At 44.6% G+C, this 21,043-nt stretch overlaps 1 protein-coding gene across 1 annotated transcript in view; it reads left to right on the forward strand.

Annotated features, from left to right (window-relative positions):
• The first annotated feature begins 651 nt into the window (after positions 1–651).
• The window catches only part of LOC112244500 (cyclin-dependent kinase 14), a 218,426-nt gene continuing 198,034 nt past the window's right edge, over positions 652–21,043 (forward strand). Inside the window, exons 1-2 of the mRNA XM_042309883.1 lie at positions 652–1,116; positions 5,228–5,259. Of these exons, the coding sequence (XP_042165817.1) occupies positions 1,023–1,116; positions 5,228–5,259 (126 nt within the window). The 5' untranslated portion in view covers positions 652–1,022. The remainder of the gene's footprint in view (positions 1,117–5,227; positions 5,260–21,043) is intronic.

The raw sequence follows: 21,043 nt of genomic DNA on the forward strand, positions 1-21,043 counted from the left end.
TGTGCATATGTGGCAGACTGGTAATGCCCTCTGACTCATCATGTACTTTGGTAATGAAAATTAAGAGAAATTATATTAACAGGTGTCGGCCTAATATCAAGTTCGACACCTCTCAGAAAGCATTAGAGCCTGTGATAAAAACATTTTTTGCATAAAGTTTCAATAGATTCTAACGGTTTCCTACTTGGGCTAGGCCTACTTCCCAAAGATCCCTTCACACCACCCAACACTACAATGAAATGATCAAATAATCCAATAATATTTTTAAACAAAGGATATTTGGAAGACATTCCTGATCGTATTTGATATTATTGTTATTATTAGGTTATTTGCATCATTGGCTAAGAGATATTTTTGATAAATCAACAATAGCCAAACTAATTGTGGTAGGCTAAATGCCACAGTATTCTAGGCCATCACACTTTCACTCTTTGTGAGTTACTTTTATCTGAACAGCGGACTCCCTGGGCTATGAACCCTGCGCAAAGAATTTTTAGGTATTTTTGTATTCGAGCGGCACAAAAGCATGATTGATAGATCATTGGCAAATCACAGAATCCCATGTTCTTATTTGGCCAATCGTTGCGTATCCTGGGCGGGGTTTGTAGCTCTGCTGGAGTATGTTTTTTCTTCCCTCTCGCAAACCGTAGAGAGAGAATCCCAAAAATGACAACCAGATTGCAGGGGAGCAGAGCAGAGAGTGAGTGAGAGAGAGACTGGGAGAAAGAAAGAACTCAACAACCCCTTCAGTTTCAGAGAGAGAACAGAGAATATCAGCCAGCGCATGTTTTATTTTACAGCTTCATACTCGGCATCTTGTGGCAAATTCCGACTTTAGAAATGTAGTTGGATACAAAGAAAACCTGAGAAGAGTACACCAATGTGTTTTTGAAAACAAAAGCGTTAGCATAAACGTTTCCTGTTTCTTGACATCGTAGTAGAACGGAGACCCCCTTGGTTTGAACTCTGCGCTCCTCTCCAGTTTTGTGAAGATCACTGTCTGCTGCAGTCCAACCATCAAGATGTGTGACCTCATGCCAGCTTCGCAACCTACTGAAAAAATCGGCAAAATGAAAAAGTTGCGAAGAACTTTGTCAGAGAGCTTCAGTCGCATAGGTGAGTAGCCTACCCCTACTGTAGCGGTTATAGTGCAACAATGCATAGCCTATCGCAGTTAACGGTTATGGAAAACGGTGCTGCTGTAGGGAACTAAGTTATTCTAATAATGTCCACCCCAGCTAGTCGGGACGAGTGCGGAATTTCACTATTACAAAAAGCTTTACACAAAAAAACAGCGGTGGTTTCACACTGGTGGCAATCACTTTTACAACATTACGATGATGCATTATGGCAATAACTGTCATTGTGTTGCTGCCATTCAACACATTGTTACACTGTGACCGTAAATTATATTAACCACATTGCATTCTAAATACTAATATAATATTAGCTATGTGAATATTGTAAATGGCTAGTTAATGTTGAGTGTTATCATTACTGCCATATAAAACATCAGGTAATTGCCGATGTGCTTATTGTACAACTGGAAGAAGATTGCTATCCAAATGGCCCGCGTGCGTAAACTCGGGCATCTAAGCAGGTTCTCTCTCTCTCTCTCTCTCTCTCTCTCTCTCTATCTCTCTCTCTCTCTCTCTCTTTCTCTCTCTCTCTCTCTCTCATCCCGGTGTTGGTCTATACGGTTTGGTGCATTAAAGGCTCACCACTAATCACTCCCTATGTAGACGACTGCTATATATTATCTCCCCCCAAATTAACAGCTCAGATGCAACAAGACGAGGAAACATTTACCAATATGAGGCCGCATGAAAAAAAGGTCATCATTGACTTTTCTGCTGCATGGATTGTCCTTGTCCATATTGGTCACTGTTGCTGCTGATATCTGCATCAGCGCATCAACGTGGTGCACTGCACTATATAGGCATTGATTGATCACTCACTGTCTGTCTGTGTTTCACGGACGGTTTAACAAAGAGCATTACAGCTTAGTTAGAGAAGTTGGGCTTCTTGTAACCAAGTCATAATGCTACGTCCTTACTATATACCAGTCGATATTATTATTTCCATACATGTCCTAATAATACGCTCACACTCAATGTCACATCATAGTTCAGCCTGGTCTCATAGACTAGACGTAACATAGTAATTGAAAATTCTGGACTCTCAAATTAGTACAATATGTTACCTTTGGTATGATTACATAAGACAGATTGTTACTTATGGCAACAACAAAAAAACGAAGGTAGGGTGTTTGGTCGGGGTGGAAAGGTTGGACAACTTTAGAATTCTAGCTAATTAGCAACTTTGCAAATACTTACAACGTTCTAGCTACTTTGCAACTACTTAGCATGTTAGCTAACCCTTCCCCATAACCCTAATACTAACCTTAACCCTTCTAGTTAACCCTTCCCTTAACCCAAACCTTAATTCTTTAACCTACACTACTGTTCAAAAGTTTGGGGTCACTTAGAAATGTCCTTGTTTTTGAAAGAACAGCACATTTTTTCTACCCTGCATGTCAATTGCTAACTGTGCTAAGCTCATGTACAGTAGGATCTGTAAACTCACAACTCTATGCTTGTCTTTTGACTGTTACTGTGTATTTACGGTACATCGCTATGACAATGCAGCCTTCTGACCTTAGCTGAGGTTAGCTGGGATGAGACTGTTGGCCTACTTCAGGGATCATCTAGATTCAGCTACGGGCTGATTTTTTTCTTGAGCAGATGGTCAGGGGCCCGGAACATAATTACAAATCATTTGTAGACTGCAAGTTGACTAAAACATAAGAATTTCAAACCTATATCTCTGTATTTTGTGTGGGAATACTTTGGAACCGATTTCCCAAATTAAAATCACTCTTTTATGTCCAACAATAATAACAATAATACATTTAAAAAAATATGATTTTATTCAAAAATATAAAATCACCCATGGACTGCCAGTTGTGGAACCCTGGCCTACTATATATGTCAATATATATAAAACACGTTTTATTTAACCTTTATTTAACCTTTATATGTTACTTTGTCACCATAAATAATAACTTGCTTTACTGTTGAATAATGAATATATATATCCCACATGGATGAAACATTGCATCGTTTGTTGTCTTCGTTTGGAAAGAGAATTGCATGCATTTTATTTTAGCTTGTTCCTCTGCTTACACATTCACATTCATCCCATAAGCATGGAATGCAAATGTAGCCTGAGTGATTTAAGGGGGTTAGTTTAGTTGTAGCTTCAAGGGGGATATGTTTCATGTAGGATATAAAGGAAAGCAGTAGAAGTTATGGGCTGATTTGGTTTTCTGAAATGTGAGAGTATTTGTTTTTTCTTCTTTACTTTCGAGTGAAGTTGGGCAAAAACGGTCTCCCCGTTTGTCTCCCTTTATGTTGTACGACTCCCACACAGTTCTTTCCTTGATGATCAGAAATGCATGCAGTTGATGTAGGCCATTCTTTCTTTTCTAGGCTCCTCCTTACCATGGTATATAACACAGTGACTTGTAGACAGATGATATCATTTACAGCATCTTATATTTATGTTCTAGAATACAAGTCCATGTGTAGTTCTGTTTTGGAAATGTTCAATATGTCAGACTTATATGTATGTGAAGGAGTGTTCGAACTAAATAACAACGCTACAGAGTCTTGTGTATTGACTCAAGTCCCCATTCACTGTAGTTGTAATGATCCTGCTGTGTTTTCTTCAGTGAGGAAATTATCCTCTCATTTATGTGTCTCTGTTCTATGATGAGAAAGATGCAATTCTTTGTCTCAGCGTCTAGATGACTCTGCCTCAAAACAATGAGGACATGAATAAGTCATTTTACATCAAGGCCAAACAAAATACTCCCATCTGTAACTTCCCCTTTCTCATTGTAACAGATTAGTTGTGATACCCTGTAAGGGTGCGTGCTGGTGGCAGGGAAGTCAGGCGCAGGAGATCGAACTTGGTATAAACGGAGCAGTTTAGTAAGTGCTCACAAACTCAGAAAACCAAAATATACAAAATCATACAAGTGGGTACAAAACCTGTCGCACACCAGAACATATCTTACACAATGTTTACAAACAAACAATCACCGACAAGGACAATGAGGGGGAACAGAGGGTTAAATACACAACATGTAATGAATGGGATTGGAACCAGGTGTGATACAAGACAAGACAAAACCAAAGGAAAATGAAAAGAGGATCAGCGATGGCTAGAAGGTCGGTGACGTCGACCGCCGAACACGGCCCGAATAAGGAGAGGGACCAACTTCGGCGGAAGTCGTGACATACCCTCCAATCAGATAATTATTATTGACTTTGTTATGAGAACTTTGTAATTGAAAAGATATTTACTAGGCTATGTTTCCAAAAAGCATTTTTCAGCACTCTTCCCAGACAATGTGGATTGGTTTGTCTTTCACAGTTAAAAACAAAGCTAAAGATAAGATCTGGTTGGCACTGAATGTAACATACAGTACATCTAGCTGTCAAGGAGGAAACAATCACACCGGCAAAACAGCGTTGTTTACCTTCCTTTTCATAAATACAAAGAATGTAGCTGTCCAGTGCAATCACTATGACTTCCTGTAATTATATTTATAGTGGAGAGAGAAGACAAGAGCTCCTCAGTCACAACAATGGGCTGCTAGTGTTGTGTTGATCTTTCCCTGCCACACCTGGGTTCAAATATTGTTTGAAATCTTTCAAATGTACTTTTAGCGTTTGCTTAAGCCTGCCTAGAATGCCATTTGGGTGGGGTGTGCACCTTTGGGACTATTCTATTGGTTCTGTTGCACCAGGCAAGATCGATCAAGCACAGCTAAAGTATATTTAAAGATTTCAAATACTATTTGAAGTGAACCCAGGTGTGTTCCCAGCCATTCACTAGTCTACTAATGATGATGCAGTTTCTGAAAGGTCTGTCTAATAATGCACAAACAAACTCTTCTTCTAAATGCTGACATTATCGGATCATGTTGATTGACCTCGAACTGTCTGCCTGAGCGTCTGCCTTAATGAAGGAAGCAAAATGAATCTATATCACATGAATAGGAAATCAGGACACAATTACAGGGCTGTGTGTGTGTGTATGTGTGTGCGTGTGTGTATGGGTCATGAGTGAGTGCACACTGTGGTTGTAGTCACTGTATTTGTTCCCTGTTCAAAAGACGTCAATGTGAGCCTGATTTTCTTTTCCACTCTATTTTCAGCTTTCAAGAAAGAGGACAGTGGCTTTGATGAGGTGAGTTCAAAACCAATGAAATTTGGACAGCTGGTGAAATGATTGGCACATTTTTCAGTGCAATACAACAATATTTGATGTTAATATCTATTGTGTTTATTTTGTGGTATCATGGATTGAATTCATAGACAGACAATACTGTGGTGGTACTGTATGCAGTTCAGTAGTTTATTTCTATGAACGGACATTAGATAGGGTTTGTAATGTATTCATGTGTACTGCATCAGGGCTGTCCTATCATCTCAGTAGTCCCAGTCCTCTGGGCCAGTGTTTGTCATTAGGAAGCCAACCAGACACATTATTCTGTGGACAGAGAAACTAACATCAGAATGATGAAAGTATTAGAGAATGTTTTCCCAATGTATAACAATGCTGCATGTGTGTGTGTGTGTGTGTGTGTGTGTGTGTGTGTGTGTGTGCGTGCGTGCGTGTGTGCATGCGTGTGCTGATGAGGATGCCGATAAGGCCGTAGACACTAGAATGTAAATGTTAAATGCGTTGGCAGGGAAATTCTGCTTGCTTGCTCTTTTGAGTTGAAGTAACATAGATTTTCTTCCCAAGCCCTCAATGCGGTGCTTTAGATTGGTATCTAAAGAGATGTCCTTGGTGAAAGATAAGGCTTAACTCCTGTGGTCTCTAAGCCTTTCCCTTTTCCAGTTGGAAATTCAAGTACACAAGGTGTAGAGAGACTGAGGAGACAGCAGCCAGTGTGAATGTTTGCTGATCTTGCTTTGGTTAATGATAACCTTATCTGTTCAGCTTATGAAGGCGGTTGGCACAGACAAACCAGGGATTGCATTAACTATCTGAACAGCTCTACACTACACATTTTTGCCACAAATTCCCCCGTTTTGCCGTCCCAGATTGGGGTGAAACCCTATGAACTTGGGCTCGGCTCAATACGTCGGGACTCGCGTAGTTTGAGTGGGTCAAGGACGCACCGATGATGGCTGTTCCGTTCTCCAGACCCCTGTCAGATGTCCTGATCATTTTGGTTGTGCATCTTGTAGTATGAGCAGTGCTATGACGAGATTGGGCAAGGACTGCTGCCAATAGCCAATGAGCACTCAGCATGTGAGACCAAAACAATGATGGCAAAGAGGAAAGCAACAACAACACGCACCGTGTGGATGGAGGTGATGGGTGATGCAGTTTGCTCATTCCATTGGTTCTTAAGTGAAATCTCCACCCACCATGCAAAACAAATTCTACCAATATTACATCTGCGTCCTACCATGACACAAACCAAAAAGATAATTTCCTATTATCGTTATTATTTCATATTAAGTTCATATTCTGCGCCTCCGGCTTTTAAAAAATGTTTCCGCACATAATAATGTGCACACTTATAAAACAGCTGTTTGCGTGTCAGCATTTTTTTCCTACGACAACCCAAGAAATGCAGGGCAGGATAAACTAGGGAATCATTGTGTAATGTGAGCAGCCACGTCCTGGGGTTGAGGATGGAAGGAAGGAAAGATTTGGGACAAGGAAATCATGAAATGTTGTTAAGATTTTAGAAGTGGTGTAGTGTAAAATCTCTGGGGATGTCCCCTCCTCCCATGTCCCAGTATTCCTGCCTAGCCCTACACAGATTATAAGAGTGATGGGCAATTACTCTTTGCTGCTCTCTCTCTCTCTGTCTCTCTCTCTCTCTCTCTCTGTCTCTCTCTCTCTCTCTCTCTCTGTCTCTCTCTCTGTCTCTCTCTCTGTCTCTCTCTCTGTCTCTTTCTCTCTCTGTCTCTGTCTCTCTCTCTCTCTCTGTCTCCCTCTGTCTCTCTCTCTGTCTCTCTCTGTCTCTGTCTCTCCCTGTCTCTCCCTGTCTCTCCCTGTCTCTCTCTCTCTCTCCCTCTCTCCCTGTCTCTCCCTGTCTCTCTCTGTCTCTCCCTGTCTCTCTCTGTCTCTCTCTGTCTTTTCCTGTCTCTCTCTGTCTCTCTCTGTCTTTCTCTGTCTCTCTCTGTCTCTCTCACTCTGTCTCTCTCTCTGTCTCTCTATCTCGCTCTCTCTGTCTCTCCCTGTCTTTCACTGTCTCTCTCTGTCTCTCTGTCTCTCTGTCTCTCTCTCTCTGTCTCTCTCTCTCTCTCTGTCTCTCTCTGTCTCTCTCTGTCTCTCTCTCTCTCTCTCTCTCTCTCTCTCTCTCTCTCTCTCTCTCTCTCTCTCTCTCTCTCTCTCTCTCTCTCTCTCTCTCTCTCTCTCTCTTCTCTCTCTCTCTCTCTCTCGTTGGAGTGCATGCTGGGAGTGCATGCTGGGAGTGAGAGACGTCAGGCAGGAGTCTCTCTCTCTCTCTCTCTCTCTCTGCCTCTCTGACCAGATAGGACACATTTTGCAGAGAGTTGGTCCGTATGCTAGTTTGCAACATTGCAGAAAATGGAAGAAAACCTGAGGGAAAAACTGTTTTGTCAGAAATGTGCTCAATACACAATCCAACATACATATTTTGATGGAGATTTTTATCAGCGATTTCCTGGCCATCCTCACTCCCTACAACACTATTGGAGCTCCCCCCAAGCAAGGCATTTGATTGATTTGACGTGTAGCGAGGCGTCACTGATTTACGTCTGGTCTCCACCCCATTTTGCTATTTAGGAAAGACTGGTTCTCGACCCAGCCCTGGGTACTTGGACTCGAAGAGGATACAATACACATTTCTTCAGTAAAAAGGCAGGTGCTGCTGATAAACTGCCATAGTCGTCTAAGTAGAGGGCATGTACAGTATGTGTAGCCCATTTATCTGATGCTGTCTGGCATGTCATACTTTGTTTTGGCCAGACAGCATCAGATACATGGGCTACATATAGTAAGACAGAGGGCTGCTGTTCCCCTAGCTCGGATGCTTTCCCCAGTGAGATAGTTTCAGCCTCTTGCAAATTGAAGGAAAGTTGGTGGGTGCACAGTGCACTGTTCGGATGCTGGAATTGTTTTGGATGAACGTGCGAAGATAACCTACTTTTGAAGTGATTATTTGACAATCAGATAAAAACATGACTGGTTGTGTTCATGGCACATTAAAAGGTAATACAGACTGGCCTCTGACGGGGGCCTCCAAATCACTAAGCCCACCTCTCTCTCTCTCTCTCTCTCTCTCTCTCTCTCTCTCTCTCTCTCTCTCTCTCTCTCTCTCTCTCTCTCTCTCTCTCTCTCTCTCTCTCTCTCTCTCTCTCTCTCTCTCTCTCTCTCTCTCTCTCTCTCGTAATCTGCAGTCTCAGCTCTGTGGCTGCACTGAGGAAGTGATTATGCCCATTTTAAGACTTTCATTATTTGTGTTGGCACTGGAGTCTTTTGGGATAAATTTACTGGGTTCCACAAACGTTTGGTCAGGAGGGGGACAAGGTTTGTACATCTTGGTTTGGATGATTCAAGGTGATATGGGTGACATTGGAAGGAGGTCAGCTGTATATAAAATGTCTGTATATAAAATCTAAGTTATTTAACATTGGCATTAGTTATGTTTCCTGTGATTATGCTGATGAACATAGATTAGATACAGTATATCTCCACCACCAGTCCATTTTATGCTACTGGGACTTTTGTGGTGAAATAATGTGAACCGGACCGCTCCAAGAAGCCGGTGCCCTGGGAAATAGCCCGGACCATTGGTTATAAATGGTCTCTGCCGCCAGGGAAACAATTTAAAGAATTTAGGAAAGAAAAATAACCATTTCCTGTGCAGCACCAGGGTGTCTCTGAGTGAGCAGTAAGGAGAGGAATTACCCGGCGTGTGTTTGTGTCTTAAAGAAGGGCCCATTGTTTGCTACATTGTTCAGCTCATGCCCATTCATCATGGGCAGAACACCACGAGTTTGATTAAATTGTACCCAGAGTAGCTAGCCTACTACACTAGCTGAAGAGTTATCAACAGTACCCTGTTAGTTTGTCTTGATATTAAATGGTTGCTCCAAGGTAATGTGACTGTATCTGGCACAGAAAGAGATGTCATCTGGTCATAACTCCCAGAGAAAGAGACCAGTCATCCACAGCAGTCTTTTTTCCCCTCTCTCCTCTTCTCTCTGTCCCTCTCTCCTCTTCTCTCTGTCCCTCTCTCCTCTTCTCTCTGTCCCTCTCTCCTCTTCTCTCTGGCCCTCTCTCCTCTTCTCTCTGGCCCTCTCTCCTCTTCTCTTCTCTCTTTCCCAGTCTCCTCTTCTCTCTGGCCCTGTCTCCTCTTCTCTCTGGCCCTGTCTCCTCTTCTCTCTGGCCCTGTCTCCTCTTTTCTCTGGCCTTCTCTCCTCTTTTTCTCTTGCCCTCTCTCCTCTTCTCTCTGGCCCTGTCTCCTCTTCTCCGTCACTGTCTCCACTTCTCTCTGGCCCTGTCTCCTCTTCTCTCTGGCCCTGTCTCCTCTTCTCTCTGGCCCTGTCTCCACTTCTCTCTGTCCCTCTCTCCTCTTCTCTCTGTCCCTGTCTCCTCTTCTCTCTGTCCCTGTCTCCTCTTCTCTCTGGCCCTCTCTCCTCTTCTCTCTGGCCCTCTCTCCTCTTCTCTCTGGCCCTCTCTCCTCTTCTCTCTGGCCCTCTCTCCTCTTCTCTCTGGCCCTCTCTCCTCTTCTCTCTGTCCCTGTCTCCTCTTCTCTCTGGCCCTGTCTCCTCTTCTCTCTGGCCCTGTCTCCTCTTCTCTCTCTCCTCTTCTCTCTGGCCCTGTCTCCTCTTCTCTCTCTCCCTCTCTCCTCTCCTCTCCTCTCCTCTCCTCTCCTCTCCTCTCCTCTCCTCTCCTCTCTGTCCCTGTCTCCTCTTCTCTCTGTCCCTCCTCCTCTTCTCCTCTCCTCTCTCTCTCCTCTCCCTGTCTCCTCTTCTCTCCCTCTCCTCTCCTCTCCCTCTCCTCTCCTCTCTCTCCTCTCCTCTCCTCTCCTCTGTCTCCTCTCCTCTCTCTGGCCCCTCTCTCCTCTCCTCTCTCTCTGTCCCTCTCTCCTCTTCTCTCTGTCCCTCTCTCCTCTCCTCTTCTCTCTGTCCCTGTCTCCACTTCTCTCTGTCCCTCTCTCATCTTCTCTCTGTCCCTCTCTCCTCTCTGTCCCTGTCTCCTCTTCTCTCTGTCCCTCTCTCCTCTCCTCTCTGTCCCTGTCTCCTCTTCTCTCTGTCCCTGTCTCCTCTTCTCTCTGTCCCTCTCTCCTCTTCTCTCTGGCCCTCTCTCCTCTTCTCTCTGGCCCTCTCTCCTCTTCTCTCTGGCACTCTCTCCTCTTCTCTCTGGCCCTCTCTCCTCTTCTCTCTGGCCCTCTCTCCTCTTCTCTCTGTCCCTGTCTCCTCTTCTCTCTGGCCCTGTCTCCTCTTCTCTCTCTCCTCTTCTCTCTGGCCCTGTCTCCTCTTCTCTCAGTCCCTCTCTCCTCTCCTCTCCTCTCTGTCCCTGTCTCCTCTTCTCTCTGGCCCTCTCTCCTCTTCTCTCTGTCCCTCTCTCCTCTCCTCTTCTCTCTGTCCCTGTCTCCACTTCTCTCTGTCCCTCTCTCGTCTTCTCTCTGTCCCTCTCTCCTCTCCTCTCTGTCCCTGTCTCCTCTTCTCTCTGTCCCTCTCTCCTCTCCTCTTCTCTCTGTCCCTCTCTCCTCTTCTCTCTGTCCCTCTCCTCTTCTCTCTGTCCCTGTCTCCTCTTCTCTCTGTCCCTCTCTCCTCTTCTCTCTGTCCCTCTGTCCTCTCCTCTCTGTCCCTCTCTCCTCCTCTCTCTGTTCCTGTCTCCTCTTCTGTCTGTCTCCTCTTCTCTCTGTCCCTCTCTCCTCTCCTCTCTGTCCCTCTCTCCTCTCCTCTCTGTCCCTGTCTCCTCTTCTCTCTGTCCCTCTCTCCTCTCCTCTCTGTCCCTCTCTCTTCTCTCTATTCCTGTCTCCTCTTCTCTCTGTCCCTCTCTCCCTCTCCTCTCTGTCCCTCTCTCCTCTCCTCTCTGTCCCTCTCTCCTCTCCTCTCTGTCTCTCTCTCGTCTTCTCTCTGTCCCTCTCTCCTCTCCTCTCTGTCCCTCTCTCCTCTCCTCTCTGTCCCTGTCTCCTCTTCTCTCTTTTCCTCTCTACCTGTCTTTCTACCCGTCTCTATACCTCTCTGTCCTTTCTTTCTGTCCCTCTCTTTTTCTCTGTCTCCCTATATCTCTCTCTGTCTCTGTCTTTCTCTCTCTCTCCCTGCCACTCAATCTTTCTCTTTTCATCTCCCTACCCCCCCCTCTCTCTTTCTCCTTGCCCCCTTGCTCCCCTCTTCTAGTGGAAACACAGGCGCTGTGCTGTGTGGCCTGGCTGAATGTTAAATAACACTGCTGTGGGTTTGACTGTTCTATTACAGAAGGCTGTTAGAGAACTCTGGGACGCTGTAATGCACACACACACACACACACACACACACACACACACACACACACACACACACACACACACACACACACACACACACACACACACACACACACACACGCAGGAAGTCTCAGGAGGCATCATGTTGAGCCATTAGAATGGGCAGATTGTAAAGGAGGTCCTGTGTGTGTGTGTGTGTGTGTGTGTGTGCATGGCCACGCACACGTCCTCAGCTGCTGCCCCATAGACTCAATCCAATTTTAGTTAAGCCGAGTTCCATGAGTGTCACTTTGTCTTCACTTCACACATTGTATGCACACAGAGAAATTAAAATGTGTTGCAACGCAAACAATAATTTATGCATAATGACAATTGCTAAATATTGTTAGATTAAGGCCAAGGTCTTCACTTATTTCTGGCTATTAATAATACTTTTCTCCCTCCTTATTTTATCCTTACTCTTTTTCTCTCTTACACTCTCTCTCTTCTGTCTCTGTCGCACGAGAACTTCATTATCTATTCTCAGCAGAATTGGAGTCTGGCACATTGAATAATTGCATGTGTTTGGTGTCAGGATCAGAAATGCAATAAACGTCTTCATCGATCACATTAAAGACTCCAGCGATATTAGTGGAGGAGCCATTAAGACTGAAACGGATGGAAAATATGTCATTTATTTCACAGGAAACCAATCACCTTTTGGTCCTTGGGAGTTATCTGAAGGTTTTATAAAGGGAGGAACAGTGCTCTCCTTCATCATTGTCATCATCATCATCTGTGTCATCATCTTTTATGTCATCACTAGCAGTCAGTCACTTCTTGGATAGCAGTATGGTACAGGCCGGAGCCATTCCCCAAGGGCGGAGGGAGAGAAATGGTGAGAAGAGAGATGCCTGGAATAGTGAATTTGTCCTCCATCAGGGGATGTAGGGAGGGTTGGGTCACAGTTAAGCCCCAGTGAGGAACTGCTATGTGGGGTAGATGGGGAAGAGAGGAGGAGGAGTAGGGGGAGGGAGGGAGGGAGGGAGAGAGGCGCTGTCACATATTCTGCCATGGTTATCCTTGGTGATGGACACAGCCCAGCAGAATACCCAGATAGAGCATGGATGGATTTATATATATATATATATATCACTCACTCACTCACTCACTCACTCACTCACTCACTCCATGGAAGTCCAGTTCTTTACCAAGACTTTAGCCTTGCTTTCTGTCTCAGAGCACAAATGTCTGTTGGCAGAAACTGGTTGGAATTACGCTGGTGGTTAAGAGAGGAGAGGAGGAGGGGCAGCTGGAACATTGTGGATGTATATCATATTTTTCCTGAGTGACATAGTCACAGAGGTGTGACAGTTTGAATAGCTTGTATTGGATGTCTGTCTCACACCACTAATGGCGTTTGAAATGCTGTCAGATCCTGATAACATTGTCATATTGTCCCACGAGCGCACACATCTGTCCCACGAGCGCACACATCTGTCCCACGAGCGCACACATCTGTCCCACGAGCGCACACATCTGTCCCACGAGCGCACACATCTGTCCCACGAGCGCACACATCTGTCCCACGAGCGCACACATCTGTCTCTAAGCCAAGGTCAGTGGTGATTGTTATTCGGTTAAAACACTTCCCATTGAGAATTCAAAATGCGTAGAAAACTCAAGCTACAAACACCCCCTATTGATTTTTGGTTACAGTCTTCATTGTTCAAGTTAAATTAAAACAGCGTATTTTGATGACTTTCAAAATCCAATCAATGTTCTACATTGATAACATGCGGGTGCGGTAGCGTTGATTAGAGGGATTGACTCACTGGTTCCTGCTTTGAGCTCCCATTGACTTTCATGTCCTATAATGTTGTTCAAGTAAATCTCCACATTAATTCAATAACCGTTGAGCTAGAAAGGTGTGGAAAGGAAAAGTAAAGGCCATATCTCTGTGAGGAAATCAGGAGGAAAGATTCCAAAAAGAATGTGTAAGGGCCGTAGAGGCTGAGGAAGAGAGAAGACGAGGAGAGTACCAGGAGACCAGTAGTGGCCTGTGGTGTGAAACACCATGGTGTCAATTAGAAACTTCTTTCACCCTAACATTGATAACGCAAAAGCACACGCACACTGATAACACACACAGGTGCCGCCCATGGCTTATCGATTCACCTAGCGGTGCGCTCGCCAATGTCATCCTTCCTGCCCCTGGATGTGTCTCAAGATTACCGTCCTCCCCATCCCCAAGCCCCAGGGTTCCCGTCCCCCGCATCTCCTAGATAAGGGACAAGGTCAGAGGTCATCGGGAATCTAGATAACGTCCCTCTCTCGGTTAGCATCACCGTGGGCAACAACATATGGCGAACACTCTTTAATGTTATTGTCGAGGACTCAAATAAAATATTTAAAGATGACATGCATTTTGTTTCAGGATCATGGATTCAGGTTCAGAAATATCACAGCTTTTGTTGTTCTGAGAGGCCTTACAGAGATGATGTTTCACTGCAGTCAGTACAGTAGTTGATATCATATACTATAGCTCTACTGGGAGATTGTGGATCCTGTCACTGACAGATACATATCCACCATTCATCTATAAGTAGGACTGGAACCGCTGTAACTTAAGCTGCAGATTAGAACAGGTAGGATCCATATGCTTTCAAATAGAGGGAAACCAAACCTGTGAGTTCTTACAATGTGATCAGAGGACGACTGACGTCTCACTGATTTCTATGGTCTCTGTAGTTCCCAGGAGAGAGGTGTTTCCCAGAGGTTTCTTCCCGTTTCGTACCGAATATTCCGACCGGAATCATCCGGCTTTAATGACGGCAGGATTTCATTTCACACTTTTCGCTCACTGTGCTGCAAACCTTCCTCTCTGTAAGCTGCTTAGGCAAACTATCAGACAGGGAATATTATTAAATCAAGTTTTAAGCTGTGGTAGGAAGGGAACGATAAGGAAGGAATCTGAATGAAATTAGGTTAGAGTAGGTTAGAGGAATAGTTTCTGAAACGACTTTCTCTGAGACGCTACATAGAGAATCCTCTTCTCAGTTTCTTTCAGGGCTGAGACATTTTAGGGGCCATTTTGTAGGGTTGGAGTATCCCTCTCTGTGAACCAGGGTAGATGTTTTCTGAGGGTGTAGTTCACCCACTGTCCTGTTGCACTGCAGAGGAGCTCAAGGGTCTCTTCTTTGTAAACATATATTCAAGTGTGTGTGTGTGTGTGTGTGTGTGTGTGTGTGTGTGTGTGTGTGTGTGTGTGTGTGTGTGTGTGTGTGTGTGTGTGTATTTTCCTAGACAGGCAAGCTTTCGATGCTTGGTTACATGAGGTTGTCTGTTTGTTGAGCAGGTAGAGATTTACACTTTGTGAGTCTGGTCCTCCTGAAATGCAGCAGACGTTGAGTTGACTTCACTCAGACATTAAGCAGAACCTACTCGTATACACACACACACACACACACACACACACACACACACACACACACACAACTGGGAATGTTGCCCCCTCTTGCCATCTTTCTCTTCTACTCCATTCCTCTCTGCATTCTCTCTCTCTCTGTCTCCATTCCCCTCTTTCTATATTCTCTCTCTTTCTTTCCATCTCTCTCTGTCTCTCTCTGTGGGTGGTCTCCTGGCTGGTTTGTGGTTCTCCTCTGGTCTGATTAGGATGGCTAGATTATGCCACAAACAGTTGTGGCGTCAGCTCCCCAAATGTTTCTATTGGCTGCATCACCATGACTACTGTACACAACAAGTTCCATATGTACGTCTTCGGTCACAATACTGTCACATAGAAATACATTTACTTCTCTCTGAGTAAACAATTGTTCTTTCTTGTTCTACTTTAGGCCTATTTTTTCTCTAAGATGCATCCATCACTGAAATGAATGTTGAATTGCTGAGAGCCTGTGAAAATATGCTTCCACCACCATGTTCCTATCAGGTGACTGGAAGGGACTACAGATCAGGTGTATGTAGGTTCATGTAAGCGTCAGTGTCCTACTTCTGTCTGTTTTTGATCAAACCAATGACTGTGGAACAAACCAAAAGGTATCGCTCACATCTCTGCTGTCAGTAGAGCCTGCTCACTCCATTTAATATGTATCTTTAGTGTACTGTGCATGAAATTTACAGTAGGTAGTTTATGCTGTATTTTTTGTCTCTACGGCATTTAGCCCACATGTGAAACAGCTAGCCAGGCAGTTCCACCAGGCGGTGTGTTTCTATGTTCAGTCTCTGCAGTGAGGGAAAAGGCTTCTGGGCCTGCCTGCCTGTCTCTCTGTCCACCCAGCTTATGTTTTGTAGCAACGCGTTTGAAAATCACTTCAAGATGTCCTACGCTAGCACTCATTTGACCTCAGAAGCCTCTGTGTTTTGTTCTCTCACTCTTTTTCCCCCTCTTTCTTCCTGAGGTAGTAGAGTAGGATATTGACAGATACCCTTGAACACCCCTCTATCCTCCTCTCTCCAGAGCGGCCCAGGGGGGAAGTTGGGAGGAACCGTCTTCCTTCTGCCAACGCTACATCACTCCTGCTCCAACCCCTCACAGGGCACACTAGGGTGGGGAGAAATATAGAGCCGACATCATTACTCATTTCTCCTTGTAAGGGCAGTGTGTGTGTGTGTGTGTGTGTGTGCCTACATGCTTGTATGCATCCTCTGCTATTAACCCATTAACTCAATCTAATTTCAGTTAAGATTAAAGCAGAGTTCTCTCTTCTTCTAAACTCATTAACTTCTCTTGATCAGTGTACATTCTCATTCATACTTTGATGCAGCCGTAAGCCTGAATGACTGGTGCCGATGGCTTGACTTTTCAGCAGCAGCCATGTTTCTGTGCTTCTGTCAGTTTTAGTATTGATGGCCAGATAATCTGGGGGTGTTAGCCTGCAGTGGTTAGGTCAGCTATTTCTCAATCTGAGGATGATGGCTCAACTGAAAGCGTTGGCGTCAAGACTCTGACAGGCGGTCAGTTATGTATCACTCTCCCCTGGTTAATCTAAGAAGCGTTAGCTGCGAGGAACTCTGTTTTTTTCTCAATCTAAGATTAGTGCTAATCTGAGAAAATTAGCGTCCTCCGTTTTTATCCATCACTCATATTTGGCTGTAATGTTCCTCCAGCTAGCTGTTATAATCTTGGAACTTCATTATACAGGATTAGTGTATAGTTCAATGATGCTATGGCTGTCTTAGTTTGTTTGAGCATAAATCCATACAAGATTAGACTGGTCCAAGATCAGTTTGTGCTGTCTAGCCAACTCAAGCATAGGACTTGCCAAAACATCACTAACAGATCTGCGACCAGGCTAATACTGTATGAGTGTCACGCCCGGACCTTAGTTCTTTTTTTATGTCTCTGTTTTAGTTTGATCAGGGCGTGAGTTGGGGTGGGCATTCTATGTGTTGTTCTATGTTTTTGTATTTCTGTGTTTGAACTGGTATGGTTCACAATCAGAGGCAGCTGTTTGTCGTTGTCTCTGATTGAGAACCATACTTAGGCAGCCTGTGTTCCCACTATGATTTGTGGGTAGTTGTTTTCTGTCTCTGTGTCTGCACCAGACAGAACTGTTTCGTTTTCGTTCGTTCTCTTGTTATTTTGTTTTGTGTTCAGTTTAAATAAATATTAACATGGACATGTACCACGCTGCATATTGGTCCGATCTATCCTACTCCACATCAGAAGAGAATGAAAACCGTTACAGAACTACCCACCACAACCGGACCAAGCAGCGTGTTAACCAGGAGCAGAGGGTTCTGGACTCCTGGACTTGGGAGGAGATATTGGACGGCAAGGGACCCTGGGCACAGGCTGGGGAATATCACCGCCCCAAGGAAGAACTGGAGGCAGCGAATGCTGAGCAGCGGCGATATGAGGTAAGGCAGTAAAACAGGCACGAGAGGCAGCCTCCAAATATTTGGGGGGAGGGCACACGGGGAGATTGGCGGAGTCAGGCGATAGACCTGAGCCAACTCCCCGTGCTTACCGGAAGAAGCGCAGTACTGGTCAGGCACCGTGTTATGCGGTCAAGCGCACAGTGTCGCCAGTACGGGCTCATAGCCCAGCCCCCCGCAAGTGCCATGCGAGAGTGGGCATCCAGCCAGGGCGTATTGTGCCGGCTCAACGTGTTTGGTCTCCTGTACACCGTTTCAGCCCAGGGTATCCTGCGCTGGCTCTGCGTGCTGTGTCTCCGGGGCGCTGGGAGAGTGCAGTGCGCCCTATGCCTGGCATTCGGGGAGAGGTGCGAGTGGTATGCACCAGATCTCCAGTGCACCCCCACAGCCCGGTTCAACCTGTGCCTGTACTCTGGAGGGTCCGGGCTAAAAGTGGTCATCCAGCCTGGAGGAGTGGTGCCAAGGCTGCACACCAATGAGATGGTTGTGGATGTATGAGTCCTGCCAGTGTGAAGCCCCTGAGTGTCAGTCCTGGTGTTCAAACCCACCATTTCCTGTCTCATCGTGAATAACATTGGTATAATCCAACTGTCGTTAATCCAGCCATTCGCTAGCGAATTAACGTTCCCTCAATAGGCCCGGGAGGATACCTAATGGATTAAATATTGCTGAGATATTAAAATGCAAATGTGGCATGAACATTATGACCAGTCTCCCCCGTTGTTAGGCAAGCTTCCGTCCCATTGTTAGCGGCGTCGTGTGGCGATGATGACTGGCGGATGTGATGTCACGTCGATCATGTTGACGGCTGTTGGAGCGCTCCCATATGTTTCAGGGCTCAGACTAGGTTAGTGCTGCGCGGGGAGGAAAAGGCAAGGATCCGCTGACTGGTAGCTAAAATCTGTCCCAAATGGCACTCTATTCTCTACATAGTGCACTACTTTTGACCAGAGCCCTATGTAGTACAATAGTGCACTTTAAAGGGATTAGATGCTGTGGGAGGAAATAAGGCATAAGGAGGGTAATGGTATGGAGGACAACCATGCTTCAGTCTGATTATTATGTTCTGGGTTCAGCAGGTAAAGCAATAAGGGGCTAGTATAAAGATAACATACTTTCAGAGTATTCATTTAAACTGATTACATTCTACATTTAGTTAGAGAAAGAAACGTGGCCTCTCTTGTTTTGTTTCACATTTTCTCTTACATACTGACAGCTCAAAACAATTTGGAAACAGTCTCAAATGTCAAGGTAAATATTGTGTTTAATGATCGGCCCTTTTTTGAAAGGAGAAGGTTAGGGGAAAGAAACACAATGATCTCTGTTGACCTTTGGAAAGGAGGAAATATCACCTTTCATCTCCGATCGAATAAGCACTCTTTCTTCTCTCAATTTAGACAGCTCTGCTATTTGGAGGCTCATTATGAGAGGAAGAGTGGTTGTCAGGCTGGCTGGGTGTGTGTATGTGCACATTTGCATGTGTGTGGGGTGCCTGCCAGCCAGTCTGTTCACTTTACAGAGTCCAGAGAGGCCCATAGAGTCTTGCTCTGACAATTTTGGGAGGTCAGGAAAGGAAGTGGGATGTGGGAGTACTGTGGCAGGTGAGAAAAGGAGAGCGAGAGAGACAGAGAGGTTGAGAGAGAAAGGTTGAGAGTGAGAGAGAGAGAGAGAGAGAGACCACAAATACAAATTCCATCTAGACACTGTTGCCCTAGAGCACACAAAAAAACGATACATACCTTGGCCTAAACATCAGCGCCACAGGTAACTTCCACAAAGCTGTGAACGATCTGAGAGACAAGGCAAGAAAGGCATTCTATGCCATCAAAAGGAACATAAATTTCAACATACCAATTAGGATTTGGCTAAAAATACTTGAATCAGTCATAGAGCCCATTGCCTGGGGGTCTGGGGTCCGCTCACCAACCAAGACTTCACAAAATGGGACAAACACCAAATTGAGACTCTGCACGCAGAATTCTGCAAAAATATCCTCTGTGTACAACGTAGAACACCAAATAATGCATGCAGAGCCGAATTAGGCCGATACCCACTAATTATCAAAATCCAGAAAAGAGCCGTTAAATTCTATAACCACTTAAAAGGAAGCGATTCCCAAACCTTCCACAACAAAGCCATCACCTACAGAGAGATGAACCTGGAGAAGAGTCCCCTAAGCAAGCTGGTCCTGGGGCTCTGTTCACAAACACAAACACACCCTACAGAGCCCCAGGACAGCAGCACAATTAGACCCAACCAAATCATGAGAAAACAAAAAGATAATTACTTGACACATTGGAAAGAATTAACAAAAAAACAGAGCAAAATAGAATGCTATTTGGCCCTACACAGAGAGTACACAGCGGCAGAATACCTGACCACTGTGACTGACCCAAAATTAAGGAAAGCTTTGACTATGTACAGACTCAGTGAGCATAGCCTTGCTATTGAGAAAGGCCGCCGTAGGCAGACATGGCTCTCAAGAGAAGACAGGCTATGTGCTCACTGCCCACAAAATGAGGTGGAAACTGAGCTGCACTTCCTAACCTCCTGCCCAATGTATGACCATATTAGAGAGACATATTTCCCTCAGATTACACAGATCCACAAAGAATTCGAAAACAAATCCAATTTTGATAAACTCCCATATCTACTGGGTGAAATTCCACAGTGTGCCATCACAGCAGCAAGATTTGTGACCTGTTGCGACAAGAAAAGGGCAACCAGTGAAGAACACACACCATTGTAAATACAACCCATATTTATGCTTATTTATTTTAACTTGTGTCCTTTAAAACACTGTATATATATAATATGACATTTGTAATGTCGTTATTGTTTTGAAACTTCTGTATGTGTAATGTTTACTGTTAATTTTGTATTGTTTATTTCACTTTATATATTATCTACCACACTTGCTTTGGCAATGTTAACACATGTTTCCCATGCCAATAAAGCCCTTGAATTGAATTGAATTGAATTGAATTGAGAGAGAGAGAGAGAGAGAGAGAGAGAGAGAGAGAGAGAGATAAAGCCCTTGAATTGAATTGAATTTAATTGAATTGAATTGAATTGAATTGAATTGAGAGAGAGAGAATTAGGAGTGTGTGAGAGTGGGGCAATAGTGTGAAATAGTAATTGTGGTTAAGGGAGAGGTGTGTAGCCGGTGAATCTCAAACCAGCCCCTCTCCCCTAGCTCCTACCAACTCGATCAGAGGGCCCTCTGTTGTCAGGTGTTGCTGACGAAACTCTGAAGGTGACTTCTAGGGCTGGGAATTGCCAGGGACCTAACCATACAATGTTATCATGATACTTACACTCTTACAAAAAAGCGTTCCCAAAGGGTTCTGCGGCTGTCCCCATAAAATAACCTTCGGTTCTCCTAACCCTTTTTGGTTCTAGATACAGTGCCTTCAGAAAGTATTCCGTATTACAGATGAATTTAATATTTATGAAATTTAGATTTGTCACTGGCCTACACACAATATCCCATAATGTCAAAGTGGAAGGATGTTTTTTGAAAGTTTTACAAATGAATAAAACGTTTTTCGAGTTAATACGTATTCAACCCCGTTGTTATGGCAAGCCTAAATAAGTTAAGCAAATTTTTACTCCTGAACAAGTCACGTAAGTTGCAGATATTCGCTTTGTGTGCAAATATAG

This window comes from Oncorhynchus tshawytscha, linkage group LG03, assembly GCF_018296145.1.
Source record: "Oncorhynchus tshawytscha isolate Ot180627B linkage group LG03, Otsh_v2.0, whole genome shotgun sequence".
In the NCBI taxonomy this organism is placed as follows: domain Eukaryota; kingdom Metazoa; phylum Chordata; class Actinopteri; order Salmoniformes; family Salmonidae; genus Oncorhynchus; species Oncorhynchus tshawytscha.